Raw genomic sequence first — 17461 nt, 5'->3', positions numbered from 1 at the left:
TAGCTGCTGAAAACCGGAGAGAACTAAGATCTAAGAGAGCTAAGTTCACAGATCTGAAACAGCTGTCCCAGTGTTCCCTTTCAGACCCTGCCCTTCCTGAGCTCCAAATCCTGGCTTTTCTCCCTCTACCATTTGAGAACCCCTTTGTCATGATATCAAAAATTGAGTTATGAGAATGGAAAAGAATAGGGGGGTCATCTTGAGCAAGTTGGCAGAGGGGATGAAACCAGGCTCCAGGAAGACCCCTACACCAACTTCAGAAATGAAATTCTGCACTGTGCTGTGCTTGGGAGGAACAACCCCCAAATTAGTGACTTAAGCTGCATTTCTGTGACACCATTTTTTTAAAGCTCTTCTGTGTCACTGTGCAATTTCAGTTGGGTTCAATGGTGGAAGCGTTACTCTCTGAGCTGATGCCAGAATTTGTATTGTCAAAGCCCCCTCTTGGCTTAAGTTTCTATCTGGCCTAATCCGACCCCCTCTGAAACAAGGCAAGCTTTAACTGTCAGGTAAGTGTAATCTTAGGTGAATGAGGATTTGGGGAAGGCTTTGTCAGGAGTGAAGGGGGAAGCAGAAGGCTGAAGCCCGTGAGAGCAAATGCATTACACTTGGAAAGGCCAGGAAACAGGCTCCTTTTGTGGTTTTGCCCTGATCCTACAAATAATTGGTAAAATAAATGACTCTGACTGTGAAACTCAGCCATAAGGCCGGTTGAGTGCTAATGTTGGGCTGCCAAAGAGTGGTTCCTGATTACATCCTTTTGCAATAGAAAACCTTCAAAAGAAATATGGAAACATAAAGACAAAAGAATAAGATCTTATTTTATGGGCAGCCACTGGAGGAAAAGAAAGGAAGTAACATTTGAGTGACCAGTTTATCACTGTAATGATTTTAATTCATTGGTAAGTGTCTTAGTCCTTTCAAATCTCCTGAATGAACTTTAGTGACTATGATTTAGTTATTTTTTAAAAACTAAGTGGGTTGGGCATTTGACACAGTAGTAAAGACATCACTTGCGATGCCCACATCCCATATAGGAGTGCTTGGTTTGAGTCTCAGCTTCTTCTCTTCTAATCCGGCTTCTTGCTAATTGCATCATGGGAGGCGGCAGTGATAGGTCAAGTACTTGTGTCCCTGCCACCCATTTGGGAGACCTGGATGGAGCTCCTGGTTCCTGGCCTCAGCCTGGCACAGCCCCAGCTGTTGCAGGCATTTGGGGAGTGAACCCCTGGACAGAAGATCTCTCTCTGTCTCCCTGTGCCTCTCTGCCTTTAAAATAAAGTTATAATAATTAATTAACATTTTTAATTAAGAAAAACAAGACAACTAAGGGGGTAGGACACTTCCCTCGGGTTGGGTAGCTGGTAAGGAATGAGTTGGGGTTCAAACCGGAGACTCTGATCTTAAAGCTCTAATTCTCCCATTCTTCCTTGCCAGAGTTGTCAGCTGAAGTTCTGCTGTTTTCCAGAAAGGTAGAGATGTTCTCACTCCATAGGTATTTCTCATGGATGTATTTGTGGTGTTAGATTTTTTTTTTTGCTTATTTTTTAAGTTTAATTAATTTATTTAAAAGGCAAAACAACATAGAGGGAGGGAAGGAGAGAGAGAGATCTTCCTTCCACTGGTTCCTTGCCCAGATGCTGGCAACAGCAAGGGACAGGTTAGGCCTAATACAGGAGCCCAGAACTCAATCCAGGTCTCCCACATGGGCAGCAGGGGCACAGTAGCTGAAGTAGCAGCCCCTGCCTTCTCAGGCACATCAGCAGGAAGCTGAATTGGAAGCATGAATATCTGCACCTCAGACCAGGTGCTCCAGTATGAGCCACAAGCCAGGGGTTTAACCCACTGCGCCACAATGCCTGCCCCCTGCTGCGTTAATTCAGCAACAAAGGAGCCAAGGTTACCGAGATAGAGTTGTTATTCTGATGATCCCATGAGTGTACTCCCTCTTTGGAATCCAGCACAAGGGGTGCATGACCAGATGAGGTAGAAACAAGGCTCTGATGGGTCATGACTTGGAGAAATTGGCCACACAATTGATTTTTCAGCACTGGATCTGGGAAATGAGCATTTTTTCATGGAAAGTCAGAGAAACTGCAAAGCCATTAGGCATGAAGGTTAGGCACTGAGGCTCTGGAGTCACAAAATCAAGCTGGTGTGCTAGCCTTTCTGAGTCTTAATTTTATCATCTATGAAGTGGGGGAATAATACCTTGTAGAATCACAGTTAAATGAGGTGGAGATGGAGTGTTGAGTGCCTGATGTAGAGGAAGTGCTCAAAATGTTATCTGTTTTCCCCGACTCTCTATCTGAACCTCAAAATCCAAATTCTACTTCATACAAAATATTAACATCAAAAGGAAGCAGACATGAAAGCCTGTTGCCTTTGTGCAAATGTGTAGGCATCAGCACCTTGGATTGTGTTTGACACACACCATATGTCTGGGGTGAAACATTTTAATGTGAGGACTGTATCACTTCAAACATGGCCCAGAAGGGAGACAAGGTTAAGCACAGGCCTATGATTCTCACCCCAAGTGGTGCAGACAGAAAAACAACTAAAAATGAGGGCGGGTTTCACTTGTTCTCTTTTTCTGGGGGCTTTTGTGTGGTTTCCTTGGAAGATTTTACTCTGTCATTTTTCAGAAATAGCACAGTTGTTTGGAATGATTACAGGCAATCACCATTTCCCAGATCCTAAACTGTGATTAGTGCTTTGACCGGCTGCTCCCCAGTGACCACGTAGGGAGTGCACAGCTGGCCCAGCTGTTCACCACATTTCAGACCTTGTAACATCCAAAGAGAGGATCAGCCTCTGGCCATTTGAGAAACTGACTGTAAAAGATGGGTTATGATGGGGGGACCAAGGTCCTCTCTGGGAATGAGAATGAGGTTGATGGTGGAACAGGCAATCCATCCCAACCAAAGACCCAACATAAGAGCAGATTAACCCAACAGACAATTAAGCATAAATGTCTCTTAAAATCCAGACTTAGAACCAGTGGCTATTTAGAAGTCAAAAGAAATTATCGGAATTGAAAGTGGAAGTCTTTCTTGGATATTTTGTGGTCACTGAGCTCTTGAAATGTGAAGAGATGTGCTGTAAAATAGATGCTTTTAAAGACTTAGTACAAAAACAGAATATAACCCTTTAATTTTTTGTATTGATCATAATTTGAAAAAATAAATTTTCAGGCATGTTGGATTAAGTCAAATAGATCATTAAAATTAAATTCAGTTGCTATTATTTTCTCTTCTGAATATGTCTCCTAGAAAATTTCACACAGTGTTCCTATTGGACAGCACTGTTTGGAAGCTTCAGATGGACTTGTTCTCCCTGATTACAACTGCAGTTAATGTTTGCCTCCACTTTATGCCCTGAATAGAATGACCTCAGTTTGTTAGCACTTGATGCCCATCCAGCACTTTTCCACCCAGGAATTTTGCTCTGGCTGTTTGCTCTACCTGGAATGGTCACTCCCCCGACCCTTTTCACAAAGAGCAACTGCTTGTTCTCTGATCTCTTCTCAACTTCACTCTCAAAACAGACCTTCTCTGGCCAAAAATTGGTTGTGTCAACCTCTTCTGTTCTTTTATAGCACTTGTTTGGCTTGTCTGCCTTTCCAATTACAGGTGCCCCTTTGACTTATGCTGGGGTCCATCTGAATCAATGCATCATCAGCTGAAAATATCAGTAGTCTAAAATGTATTCATGCACCTAACCTACGAACATCATAGCTCAGCAACACAGTACCCTGTAGAGCATCAATTACTCCCCTTCATGATCCTCAGACTGACTGTGCGCTTCACGGCCTGCTGCCACCCATCATCACAATGAGTACTGTGCCATACAGGGCAATGAAAGGGAGATGTCAAACATCCAACATTGAAACACAATTTCTGCTGAAAGATTTCACATCACTCTAAAGTCAAAAACATCTTGTTAAACCATTGAAAGTTGGAGGCCATCTGCGTACTGTGAGCTCCATGATAGATTCTACCACGCTCATCACTTTGTTTACTGAGCTCAGAACAGGGCCTTAATCACAACAGGCCCTCAGTAAGTGTTGCCTGAAAGCCTAGACACATTAACCTTAAATCTGGTTATGAAGGTTTCTGCTGTGCTGCAGCTTGGCACCATTTATCGAGCTCTCCCTGAGCACTGCCATGAGTCAGCCACGGCACCAGGCATCAGATGGGACAGATGTCCTTGTTTCTACACTTGGAAGGTGCAGGACCTAGTTTCCATACACAAAATGTTGGTATACATCTTGTTTCATTTCACTATGTATGCTGCTAAGGAAGTAACCCAATGGAGGTCAAAACAAGGTAACCTCAAGGCTGACTCTCCCTGTTTATCAGTTACTGCTGATGGTTGTCAAAAAGGCACCTCCTCTGTTTTGAAAGATAAGTTACTTCTTCCAAAGAACTATGATTATGGACAGTGTGGGCATGTATTTCTAGCTGTGGAAGACTCTAAATGAGATGCTCGTTAGAGTCCAAAGGGTACATCTATTCACAGAGCTCTTTTTTTTTTTTTTTTTTTTTTGGTATGTTTCTGTGTTTTACTTGTTGAGCTTTTGTGTATGTGAAATTTCTAAGTATTTTTGATTGTTTATTTTTTAAAAAGATTTATTTTATTTATTTGAAAGACAGAATTCCTGAGAGAGGGAGAGACAGAGAGAGAGGTCTTCCATCCTCTGGTTCATTCCCCAAATGGCTAGAATGGCCGAAGCTGAGATGATCTGAAGCCAGGAGCCAGGAGCTTCTTCTGGGTCTCCTGTGCAGGTACAGGGGCCTAAGGACTTGAACCACCCTCTGCTGCTTTCTCAGGCACATTAGCAGGGACCTGGATTGGAAGTGAGCAGTCAGGATTCAAACCAGTGCCCAAATGTGATGCCATTGCTGCAGGCTGGGGCTTTAACCTGCTGTGCCACAGCACTGGCCCCTCACAGAGTTTTAAGGGAAGACAGACCTCCTAATTCATCATTATTTTGCAAAAAACAAATTCTAGACCAGTACATAGAGCAGACACACATATCTGTTTAATGCATATTATGAAAAACTATGCCTGAATTTTAAAAAGTTAAGCATGACAATAAAGTCCTCTTTAATTCAATTTTTCCATGAAGTTTTTGAATCCCCCTAATCTATATCCTGTAAACGTGTAGGAAAGACACAAATGACATTCCACTTGGTTAACCTTTGCTACCTCAGAGTTGTAGAGAAGGGTGGGATGATGCAACACTAAATATTTTCTCATATATCCATGTTGTTTTGTTACAGTAAACATGGATAAATCTGTACTTGCAAAAACCAATACAGTAGTTCTTAGAAAGAAAAAATTGTAAATATTTAATTGAGAGGTAGAAGTACAGAGATAGGTTGAGATGGGGGGATAGAGAGAGAGAGAGAGAGAGGGAGAAATAGGTCTTCCATCTTCTGGTTCACTTCCCAAAGGGCCCCAAAGGCCAGGATTGGGCCAGGCAGAAGCCAGGAGGCTGAAACTCCATTTGAGTCTCCCATATGGGTGCAGGGGCCCAAGGACTTGAGCTGTCTTCCACTGCCTTCCCAGGCGCATTAGCAAGGAACCAGATAGGAAGTGGGGCAACCAGGACCCAAACCAGTTCCCATATAGATGCCAGTGTTGCAGGCGGCAGCTTAACCTGCTGCACCACAGTGCCAGCCCCAAGAAAAATTTCTAAGAAGCACCACAAATCTTTCCTGTTTCTGTTGGGGTCTTCTTCTCACCTCTAGACCTTGTCCCTTTCTTTTTTGTGCCTGAGTTACTGAAGCACAAGTCAATCAAAAACCAGGAAGTAAAAATCAAACTTATTTCTAGAGAATTTGGTGATGACATGGTTCCATACCAGCCAAATATTCCTATCTCATGAGTTGCTCAAAATAATTAGGTCTTCCTTAACCTCTGTAACTATGAAGCTAACCTTTATTAAGGATGCCTATCATAAACCTGACAATTTGTTTAGACATTGCATTTTATGATCTAATAAACCCTAAAACTAGTATTATTATCCTCACTTAGCAGACGTAGAAACTGAGACTCAGGAATATTAGATAAATCATCCAAGGTCATAGACATAGTAAAAAGCAGAGTTTTTCCAACCTTGTTCTCATTGCACCAACCTTTTCTCTTTATAGAAGACAAGGTACAATGACAGATTTTCCAACTATTTTCATGATTCAATTAAATACTGATCTAAGGCCAATCTAATTCTAGGCAACTGTGAAAGGCTTCTGCCATCCAAAAGCATTTCCCTAAGTTGCCTTCCTTGGAGCTTACTAGAAAGCTCCAAGAAAATGTCCCAATGGTATGAGCTCACATTCCCTGGGATCTACTATCCTAGCACAGGGCCCCGTATGAGTGGGTAACATGTAGCAACATTGTAAATCACAAACACTGTCATGCTAGTCAGTTATCAGGGATAAAATGAGATACAGGCCAAGATTTGACAGCGGTAGTGGGAGAAGACAAAGAGCATTTGCAGAGCAGAGTCCAGAATGTCCTGCAGAGATGTCTATGTGAGACTGCACAGCTAAGGCACCTGGAGAAGCTGCCAGTAATGGCATCACCATCTAGGTCAGGTCTCAGCTCAGTTACTGTGCTAATTAATTAGGGCAGGGGTAGTATAGAGCAGATGAAACTGGCACATGTGTGACTCACTTCCTGACTTCAGTACCCATCCTGGGTGCAAGGGATAATGCAAACAGGGACGTTTGTCACAAGGGCAGTGGGCTGCAAGTTGTTGTCTATCAGCCGGTGGGCACCCATGCCCTGCCAAGAACATGGCTGAAAGGACAAACGCTCCCAGGAGTCCGCTCAGTGTCTTTCTCCAGCTGAGAGCCAGGCAGCAGCTTCGGCATGTTCGATTGGGAAGGCTGGAGTTGGTTACAAAGATAATGGGTCTTATCAACTAGTCCTGGAAACAATCTGGACAAAAATATAGACTTCTTTGCCTTGAATGAGACCTGCTTGTTTTCCCACAGAAAAAGCGCACGTTGAAGGGCTCTATCGAACTCTCCCGAATCAAATGTGTCGAGATTGTGAAGAGTGACATTAGCATCCCGTGCCACTATAAATACCCATTTCAGGTAAGTCCATCAGGCCTACGGAGAAGAAGTCTCCATTCTCTAGACCATGGTTCAGATTCTCAGTTTTTGTAACAGAAGGTAGGAAAGTGACAATTCTGACCCAGGCATAGAACCTAGACAACCCTATAAGGAAACCTCTCAGTTTGTAATCAATGGCATCCATTCATTCACTCAGCGAACACATACAGGAGGTAGTTGTCATTAAGGATAAGGCACAACATCTTGAAAGAGTTATTCTTCATTCTCCTTCTCTGTTGTCTCAAGAAGAGCCCTCATCCCCCCTGAGAGGGAGGGGAAAAGGTGTTTTCAAGGGCCCACGCCTAATGTACTTTAAGTGCACTTTACTCACGTCAGAGGGCAAAAGATCGCTTCCCTTAGCTATAAATTACTCAGGGGATCTAAGATTAAAAAGATTGATTTTGGGGCCAGAGTTGTGGCACAGCAAATTAAGATGCCACTTACAACACTGGCTTCCCATAACTTGGAGTTCCAGCTGCTCCACTTCCGATCCAACTTCCTGCTAACGTGCCTGGGAAGGCAGCAGATGATGACCCAACTACTTGGATCCCTGCCACCCATGTAGGAGAACAGGATGGAGTTTCTGGCTCCTGGCTTCAGCCTGGCCTAGCCCTGGGTGTTACAGCCATTTGAGGAGTGAACCAGTGAATGGGTGATCGATCTCTCTCTCTCTCTCTCTCTCTCATCTCTCTTGCAGTGCCTTTCAAATAACAAATAATAAATCTTTTTTTAAAGTTCTGATTTTACACCCAGAGAATTATACAGAGATAGATGCACTGTCCAATACAGTAGCCACAAGCCACAAGTGGGTGTTTAACTATAAGGTCATTAAAATTAAATGATATTAAAAATTCAGCTCCTTAGTCATACTGACCACATTTCACATATTCAGTAGCCACACATGGCTGGTGCTTACTGTATTTGAGAGCACAGATTACTGAATGCTTCCATCATTGCAGAAAGTTCTGGACAGAGCTGGGGGGTGGGGAGGTATCTGTAGAATCCTTATCTTCCACTCTTGGCATTTATGGCTCCAAAGGAATGGATGTTTCCTTGCACATTCCAGGGTCTCGTTCTTGTCTGCCAACCTGAGGGTGAATATTCCATTTTTAATGACATATGAAAAATAATTTTCTTTCAATTAGAAAAGGAATCCTTATGAGTCAGAATTTTAGGACTGAAAGTAAGAAGAATGACTTGTATTGCCTAGTTGTTCAACTTCTCAGTTACAAAAGAGTGCATGAAGAAAGTTGGTGAAATTCAAATAAGTCTGTAGTTGAGTTAATAGAATTGTACCCAAGTCGACTTCCTGATTTCGAAAACATGCTCTGCTTATGTAAGATGTTATCATCGGGAGGAGAGGTGGGTGAAAGATGTACAGGAACTCTGTCCTATTTTTGGAGCTTCTGTGAGTCGTAAACTGTTTCAAAATAAGAGGTGTTTTAACATCTCAATTACACGTTTGTTATCTAATAAGTCACACTTGCATTTGGCAGGAGAATTCTAATTAGTGAAAAATTCAGATAAGTGAATGAGCTGTCTCGTGAAGGGGAGAACTTTCTCCTGCTGCTTGAATGTACCGATTGCTCACAGGTGGCTGGACCGTCAGAGGAGCAGCCTACTCTGTGGAGGTTCCACCTGTGCTTGCGCAGCACCCAACATCTGGATAAAAGACACTGGTTTCCTAATCACCCAAGTATTTGCATATAGGGCAACAGACACTTGAGGCCCTGCCCTTTGCCCAGTAAGGCACATGGGCCTGCTGTCATTCATCTGTCTCTGGCACCCTGCTGACCTTGGACTCTGTGTGTGCCTCCAGGTTGTGCATGACAACTACCTCCTGTATGTGTTCGCTCCAGACCGTGAGAGCCGGCAGCGCTGGGTGCTGGCCCTTAAAGAAGGTAAATAAACTCCTGTGCCCTTGAGTCTCTAGGATCGTTGATTCTAGAGGCTTGTGTTCCACAACAGAATAGAGTGTGAGAGCAGCTTACGGCCCAGCATTTCTCCGTCTAAGTGTTGGTGTAAAGTCTCAAGTTTTCATGTAGGCCCAAGAAGCAACACCTGGTTATAGTTCAGATTGACCAAACCTGGCCTGCAACTTATTCTTCTATAGCTCTAAACTAAGACTGCTTTTTGTGTTGATAAATGGTTCATTTTTAAAGACTGCATTGTAATGTCTATACGATAGCCCTGATTTTGCCTCTTGGCCAGCAAAATCTAAAATATTACTGTCTGGCTTTTTAAGAAAAATTGTGGGAACTAGTACAGTGGGTTAAGCCACCTTCTGCAGGGAAAGCATTCCATATGGGGGCGGTTGGAGTCCTGGCTATTCCACTTCCCTGCTGATGGCCTGGGAAAAGCAACAGAAGGTGGCCCAAGTGCTTGGGCCCCTATACCCACATGGGAGACCCAGAATGATCTCCTGACTCCTGGCTTCAGCTTGGCTCTGCCCTGGTTGTTGTAGTCATTTGTGGAGTGAACCAGCAGATGGAAGATCGATCTTTCTTTCTCCCACCCTCCCTCCCTCCCTCTCTTGTAACTCTGAGTTTCAAATAAATAAATAAATCTTTTTTTAAGAATTGCCCACTTTGGTTCTAGTGGGAAGAAGTATGGGTCCTCAAGAGAGATGATCAGGCTTAAATTGTGGCTCTGCCACTTGCTGTGTGCATTTGGACAAGTTCCTTAACCGCCCCGTTTTCCTATCTTTTGAAAAAGGACAGGATGAGCTTATAGTGCCCATTCCCTGAGCTGATGTGAGTCAAGACTAGGGCGCTAGGCTGGCCCCTAGTCAGTGCACAGTAAATGTTAGGTGGCTCTAAAGGTGCTCAGATCATCAGTAAGTGTATTTTTAAACCTCACCTTCCCACAGAATCTGCCCTGTATTCGAGGTGGAGGGATGGGAAGCCAGGCTGCCCAAACAAAAATCCTAGCTCTTAGATTAGTGTGTGACCTCGGGCAAGTCCTTGACCTTTGTGTGTGTCCCTTTCCTCAGCTACAGATGTTCACCAGTTAACAGTCACGGGATTGTGAGAGCCTGATGAGTTAGGACATGCTGGGCACTTAGCACAACACCCATCCCAAAGCACTCTGTTAATGTTACCATGCTGGCTGATGAGCCTGCAGCCTCTAAGGGGTTAGGATAGCAGGCAAGCCGCCTTCAGGTCTCGAGTCATGATTCCTCTATCCGACAAATGAGGATAAAAATGTAATTCACATTTGCTTCCAAGGTTGTTGCAAGTCTCAAATGGGATGTGGACAAGAGCGAGTGGGGGTAAGTGGGGATATGCTCTCTAATGTAACTAGACAAAGTGTGTAATCACTGGACATGAAACAAACAGAGTAAAAAGTGATCAAAAGGACCCCAGCTGAGTCTGCTGGTTCTTCTCCCTCTGAAGGAGTTTGACACATAGGATTTGGATGCTAGAAGGGGCATTAGAGATGAACTGTCTCGTTCTGCAGTGTTTAGACTGTTTTTCAGTAGCACAACTCTTTCTCATACCCAAACCTTACAAATCCACCATGCTGCACATCTAGAAGGGATAAATACCAACTTGTTGTGGTCAAAGGTGGGAGAGGTAGAAGGGCAGGAAACTCTCTCTCTCTTGATTTTCCTGTTTTCCTTAATGGAGCCCACTGATTCGGTCTAACAATCTCATGGTATAGCAGGGGGAAATTGAGGCCCAGAGGAGGATTTGTTCAACCTAAGGACACATAACAACCTGAGGCAGGGCCAGACAAGAACCCAGATCTGCTGATGCCCAAATCTGACAAGAAAGTCACATGCCCAGGTAAAGGCCATTCTATTGACTGTTGGGAATAATGTGCATTCAACATACAGTAAGTAATACCTATCTCAGGAAGGAATCAAGTTGGTGGCAGTTGATAGACTAATCTGGAAATAACTCTTCTGTGGGTGCCCACCCCTTTCAGAAACAAGAAATAATAACAGCTTGGTGTCCAAGTATCACCCTAACTTCTGGATGGATGGGAGGTGGAGATGCTGTTCCCAGCTGGAGAAACTTGCGGTGGGCTGTGCCCAGTATGATCCAACCAAGAATGGTAAGAGCTGGAATTCCCTTCCTTCTCTGTGAAATGTCCATAGCAGAGCATCCCACCATCAGAGTGTGAGTGCAAAGTTCTACATCTTCAGACTTTGCAGAGAGGAATCATGGGCCCTTGCCACAAGTCTCCTGATACTTTTTCGTTTCAAGGCTGACTTCCAGACCGTTCCTGCTTACAAAAAGGGTGGTCCTAGGACAATAGCATCACCATCACCTGGGAGCTAGTTAGATAGGCAAATCCTCTGGCTCCTTCACAGACATATTGGACCAGATTATGTATTTTAGCAGGATGACCAGGAAATGTGTGCACACCGTACAGTGTAAGAAGCCCTGTCGTGTTAAGAAATTTGAATGGCGTGAACTACTTACCTCTTTTTTTTTTTTTTTTTTTTTTTTTTTTTTGACAGGCAGAGTGGACAGTGAGAGAGAGAGAGACAGAGAGAAAGGTCTTACTTTTTGCTGTTGGTTCACCCTCCAATGGTCGCAGCGGCCAGCGCGCTACAGCCAGTGCACCACGCTGATCCGAAGCCAGGAGCCAGGTGCTTCTCCTGGTCTCCCATGCGGGTGCAGGGCCCAAGTCCTTGGACCATCCTCCACTGCACTCCCGGGCCATAGCAGAGGGCTGGCCTGGAAGAGGGGCAACCGGGACAGAATCCAGCGTCCCGACCGGGAGTGGAACCCGGTGTGCCGGCGCCGCAGGCAGAGGATTAGCCTATTGAGCTGCGACACCAGCCTACTTACCTCTTAAGTTGTAGAGAGAGCCTTAAGAGGTTTATGCCTTTATTATTTATTTATTTGTGTATTACAGTGACACCCCATCACACATGTGTTTAATTACATATGGAAGGCTCTATACTTGGGAAGAAAGGAGAGGGAGAAAAGAAACCTTACTCTGTGGCTTTTCCCTGACTCCCATTTAAACTTGCCCTTGACCTCCACAGCTTCAGAGAAAAGGAAGTCATGGTCCAAATGCAAAGTAGAAACAACAAAAAGTTGTTTTGGCCTTAAACATCAAAGCTTATGTCCTGAGGATTAGACAGCTTGTTTTTACCTTTTTGTGAGGACTTAACCATGACCTCCAATAAAGTGAGACTCCTACACTTTCATATGTGTTATGCTGTTGTTCTTCTGGGTTCTCTGGTGATGGTTAAAAAAAAATGGCCTTGGGCAGTTCAGTGTGCTCAAGGCCACAGCAGGAGGTGCTCTGCACACCCAGTAATTGAACCAGGCTGATGGCCACTGTGCATTGCTTTTTATTTTCCTCTGCTCTCAATCTTTCTTACTATAGTAACTTTTCCACCTCTGTCAGTTTCTTTATTGTACTAAAACTGGATACCTCAGATTCACAATCCAGGGCGGATATAACACATGGCTGAGTTTTCTGTGGCTTCCTGAGTCACAGCCTCTCTTTATACCACTTTAAAAGCCACTACTTCTCACCCAGCACCTTGGGTAAGAAAGTCCTTCAAGGTTATCAGCCTGTTGTCCCAGAATAAGGCTCACCATTTCAGAAGACAGTGAGACGCCCCATTAGCCCTGCTGGCCTTATTCCTGAAGGCAAGTATTTAATGAAATGATGTGGAAAGCTTGGCCTGTGTGGATTCCACTACCTCAACAGGGCGGGGAGAGGCCTTTTCTGAAGCCAAAGTTCTCCTCTCCAAATGCCTGCTGGCATCTTGCTATGGCCAGAGCACCTTAACATCCTCATCTCTCAGATGGTATGGCAGGACTTAGGGGGCCTAAAATGAGATCCAAGCCCCTTCCAAGCCTGAATTCTGTGAATCTGTGTTTCCACTGCGCAGTTCTCTCCATGCTAGTCACCGTGCTTGTCACAGCTGTTCGGCAGCAGGGTGCCAAATCTTTCCCCCTTCTGCGTGGTGGATGTGTGACTGAGGCATGGGGAACATCTGAGTGACTCACAAGAACCATGCCAGGATTGGAGCTTCTCCCCTCAAGAACCCAGGACCTGACCACCCTCACTCACTTCCAGGGACGTTCTGTGTAGCCACTCTGCTGATGGTGGGATTTTGTTTCGGAAAACCACTGCTACCTCCCCCTCTGTCTCCTCCCCACTCTACTTTCTTTTGATTAGGCTCAACAACCCCGTGCACCATAGTTTGACACAGTTGAGAGAAGAGTTTACAAGAAACACAAGGTCATCTGCCTGGGGTTAAGGCTTTTTGGATTTTTGACAACACAGGGTCTCTGAGCAGTGAAAAAAAAAAATCTGTGGTGCGTCGCAACTCATCAGTTTCTTGCCTTAATCAGTTGCTGTATTTGTAAAATGGGAATAATGATGATATGTGGGACTGTTGGAAGATTCTTCGGGGACTGTAGAAAGCTCTTAGCATAACTGCTAGAAATTAATGAGTTCTTGGTAAATGGTAACTGTGTCTCCTAACCTGCCTGATTTGTGGAAGGAAGAATCTAATGCTGTACTGTATCTGGGAGTCAGCAGAGGGGTTGGGTAAAAATGGACCCCACTATACCCAACCCACAGCAACACCCATTTCTGCAACTGGAAGTGGCTGTGACCATGTAGCAACTTCATACAAAGGGAGAGGGAGCAAGGGAAGAGCAACGCCAGGAGAAGAAAAGACACAAGTCACAGAATTCCAGACCTGGAGGGACCCAAAGCCACGAGGCTTATATGGGTGCAATGGGGGTGAGCGGTGGGAAGGAGAGTACACCATTCTCTTGGCTCCAAGTTGAGTGCCAAACAGTAACCACATGGGCATCACATGTGTTTTCCCTCTTCTCTATTAATTTTACACCCAAGTCACTAGCCCAGCCTGCCCTGATCAAGGAGCAGCACAGGGCTGGGCTCCATTCTTAAAGTGCGGATCTCTTCTTTGGTGGGCTGCTCAACTTCATGTTAACCACAGACCGAGACAAGGCCCTCACCACCTACCTATGCATCCTGTTCCCTTCCAGTCCCTAATAATTAAAGGATCTTTGCATTGAGCTGCCTTCCATCCACACAAATTCCCCTACACACAAACAGGCCTCTGCCCATTGATTCCAGGCCTGGCCTTTGCAGTGCCCGGAAGGATAGTGAGAAATGAAAAGAGAAGATGAAGGGAAGAGGAGAGAAAAGGGAGAAAGAGCAGAGCAGATAAAGGGGGGAAAGGGAAAGAGACAGACGGGAGATAAAGACGGAGACAAAAAAGCCAAGCCAGGGCCTGGGGGTGGGGGAGCTGTGGGAGTGGCTAATTTGAAGGGAGGCAGCAAGAGTACATCTGCAGATCCCGTCATGCACTCAGGAAGGGGCTCCCGCGACCCCCCACCCTGCCACCCCCTCCTCAACCCCGCAGCAGCTTTAGGATGCCAGTTAGTCACGCCCTCCTGAATCATCAGTTCCCACTGCTGGTATAGCAGGTGCAGATGCATCCATGGAAGCCTCTGTGCCTACACAGAAGGGCCCAGGTCTAATCACCTCCATCAGACATTTCCTGGGAATACAGAGAGAGGGGACCCAGAATACTGACTGCCCGAGATCTCAGGTGTCTTCTAGAAGGGGGGATTGGGAATCAGCCCCTGAAAGAGAGCAGAGGTTCTCATGAGACTGGTCCCGGCTGCCCTGTGTCTCAGCGGCTCCTTGTAGCCTCTTTCTTCTTGGGCCCCTTTCCTCTGAAAGCCCCCACCCTCCGGTGGGGCCCTCTGGGTTTCCTACTCATCTTCTCTCTCTGTTTTTCCTGTTTCAGCTTCAAAGAAGCCTCTTCCTCCTACTCCTGAGGACAACAGGGTGAGTGAAAGCCGGAGCCTCAGGCACATGTGGGCCCATGGCACTGGCAGCCTGTTGGCAAGTTCGCACCTGCATTTTCCTGTCTGCTCAGATCTCCCACGCCCTGTCTGCATACAGCAGCCCACTGTGGTTCAGCTGAGCTTGACACATCAGCTGCCGTGGGCCTGAACGGTCTCGTGGTCTACCCACTTAGAGGACTCTCGTCTGAAAAAGCTGTGCTGCACTGTAACGTTCTTCCACTTGAGAGGCAGAGAGCTCCCATCCACTGTTTGGCTTCCTACATGCCCACAACAGCTGGGTTTGGAACAGGACTGGGCCGGGGCCAAGAGTCAAGAACTTAATCCAGGTCTCCCACCTGGGAGGCGGGGACCCTATACTTGAGATATCCCTGCTGCCTCCCAGGGTATGCATTAGCTGGAAGCTGGAGTCAGGAGCTGGAGCCTGACATTAAACTCCAGCCCGCCAATGTGAGACACAGGTGTCCTAACTCGTGTCTTAACTACTAAGCTGAATACCCATCCTTTACCACACTTTATTCATGCAACAAACACTGGTATCAAACTGTGTGTCCACCCACGGGACCACTTTGGAGTACAGTAACAGCTCACATGTATATCAAATTATACTTATTCTCTATCTTGACATTCAAACACTTCGGAAACACACACTTAGTAATACTATATGTATTTCAAAGTACTTCCATGTTTGTGCTTTCTATTTTAAGACGTACTCTCTGTTCTACCCACTTTACAAGGTTGTAGTTTCATTTTCATTTTGAAGCTAGGAAATTGAGTCCCAGGAGAGGTCTTGGGACTTTCCCAAGGCCATTCATCGACTTAGCAGGATGCAGGGTTTCTGACGCAGTGGACTTTGACTCACAAAGTGGATCTCAAATTATGGTCCATGGGCTAACAGCATCAGCATCACCTGGGAGCATGTTAGAAATGCAGGTTCTCAGGCCCTACCTAGACCTGCTGCATCCAAAATTCAGGGGCAGAGGCCCAGTGATACGCATTCTATTACGGTGCTAGGTGATTCTGGGGTGCACTCAGGTTTGAGAACCACTGGTCTGTAGTGTGCTGACTTAGGAGGCTTGGCTGTCATAGGACCTATGCCAGGGAAGCTCATTCTGTAAAGGAGATGAGAAAAGATAGAGATGAAGAAGAGCAGCCCTCCCCCATCACCATATGAAAGCCAATATCCACATTCAAGTACCTGCCTCTTATTCCAGAACCTACTGAATTGCTTCCTCAGGCTTCTTCCTCAAGAACGAGCTTTGCATTTCTCCCTGCAGCCAACATGGTGACATTTCCAAGCTGGCAGCCTCCCCATAAAGGAATCGCTACACCCGCCAAACCTCTGGCTGGTGTACTTTTATTCTTTTGGGGCCGGATTCTTAGATCTGTCACCAACGCACTCTTTTGCTACAAGAAAGCAATGAATGTACTTGAACTGTCTCGGAAGATGAACTCCCTCTGCTTTGCTTTCGTTGAACTTCCAGACATTATTTCCCCACCTTCCTTGAAGACATGGATCAGAAGCCCACGTGAGCCTCGTGCAGGCAGCTCGCCCTCCACCGCCATCTCATATAAAGTCAGCCTGCCCCGGCCTCACTTTCAGTGTCAGTGACAGTGAACGCCAGTGCACACAGCCAGCTGCTCTTTCCTTGAGCCTTAATCTGCAGGCTTTTCAGACTTCTTGGGGGAGCCCTGTGGATACTGCCTGGGCCATTCTGAGCACAGGAGCTCAGGAATCACTGTTCAGCTTCCATCACACATCTAAATGCATTGCGCACATCTCTTCCTTTGAACCATTTGGATTCATTCTCCTCTTCACCTGGGGAAATGCCACCCTGGCTGGACATGTAGGAAGCTATGTCTTCAGACTTGGTGCTCTCCGTGAAAAACATGGTGGCTACTTTTGTCAAGCTAGAGGAACACCGTGGTCAAAGTCACTGACACCCCCAGGCATCGCTAAACATGCTCATGGTTCATATTGAAGTCCAAATTCCAATTGCTCTTGGTCCCTCTGCACCCAGGAAGCTCAGTTCTTCCTTCCAGGGCCCTCCCAGCCGAGCCAGAGCATCTCCTCAGGGCTCACTCAGGAATGTCTGCCTATACACTCTGCCCCTAGCTCCCTATTAAGGCTCCCTGTCCCTGTGCCTGTGATCCAGGCTCTCTGTGAGTCCCCTCTCAGCCCAGTGGAGCTCTGCCCTGTGGGTCAGGAGAGCTGAGGCCTGCAGCAGAGTGGCCTGGAAACGGGGCCTTCCTCACCCCATGCCCTACCTTATCACCTTGGCCCCCGAGCTACTCTTAAGCCCTCAGACTCTCAGTTTCCCCAAATGCCATCTCCAGCCTGATGCTCCCAGCTTGGTCAGACCAGCACTAGGTTTTTATCATGAATGTCTGATAAACCTCATTTTGTTAACCTGGGAAAAAATTCACAGATTATACAACTTACATTAACAAATATATTTTAAAAGAATTAGTAAGTGCTCTAACTGCAATATTTAAAAAGGAAAAAAAGAT

General features: G+C 45.7%; 1 protein-coding gene across 1 annotated transcript in view; it reads left to right on the top strand.

Annotated features, from left to right (window-relative positions):
- The window catches only part of ITK (IL2 inducible T cell kinase), a 66464-nt gene that overhangs the window by 13257 nt on the left and 35746 nt on the right, over positions 1–17461 (top strand). Inside the window, exons 2-5 of the mRNA XM_062188772.1 lie at positions 7005–7109; positions 8947–9028; positions 11058–11186; positions 14893–14933. Of these exons, the coding sequence (XP_062044756.1) occupies positions 7005–7109; positions 8947–9028; positions 11058–11186; positions 14893–14933 (357 nt within the window). The remainder of the gene's footprint in view (positions 1–7004; positions 7110–8946; positions 9029–11057; positions 11187–14892; positions 14934–17461) is intronic.

This window comes from Lepus europaeus, chromosome 4 (assembly GCF_033115175.1).
Source record: "Lepus europaeus isolate LE1 chromosome 4, mLepTim1.pri, whole genome shotgun sequence".
Classification (NCBI taxonomy): domain Eukaryota; kingdom Metazoa; phylum Chordata; class Mammalia; order Lagomorpha; family Leporidae; genus Lepus; species Lepus europaeus.
This window is presented reverse-complemented; position numbering and strand designations above follow the sequence as displayed.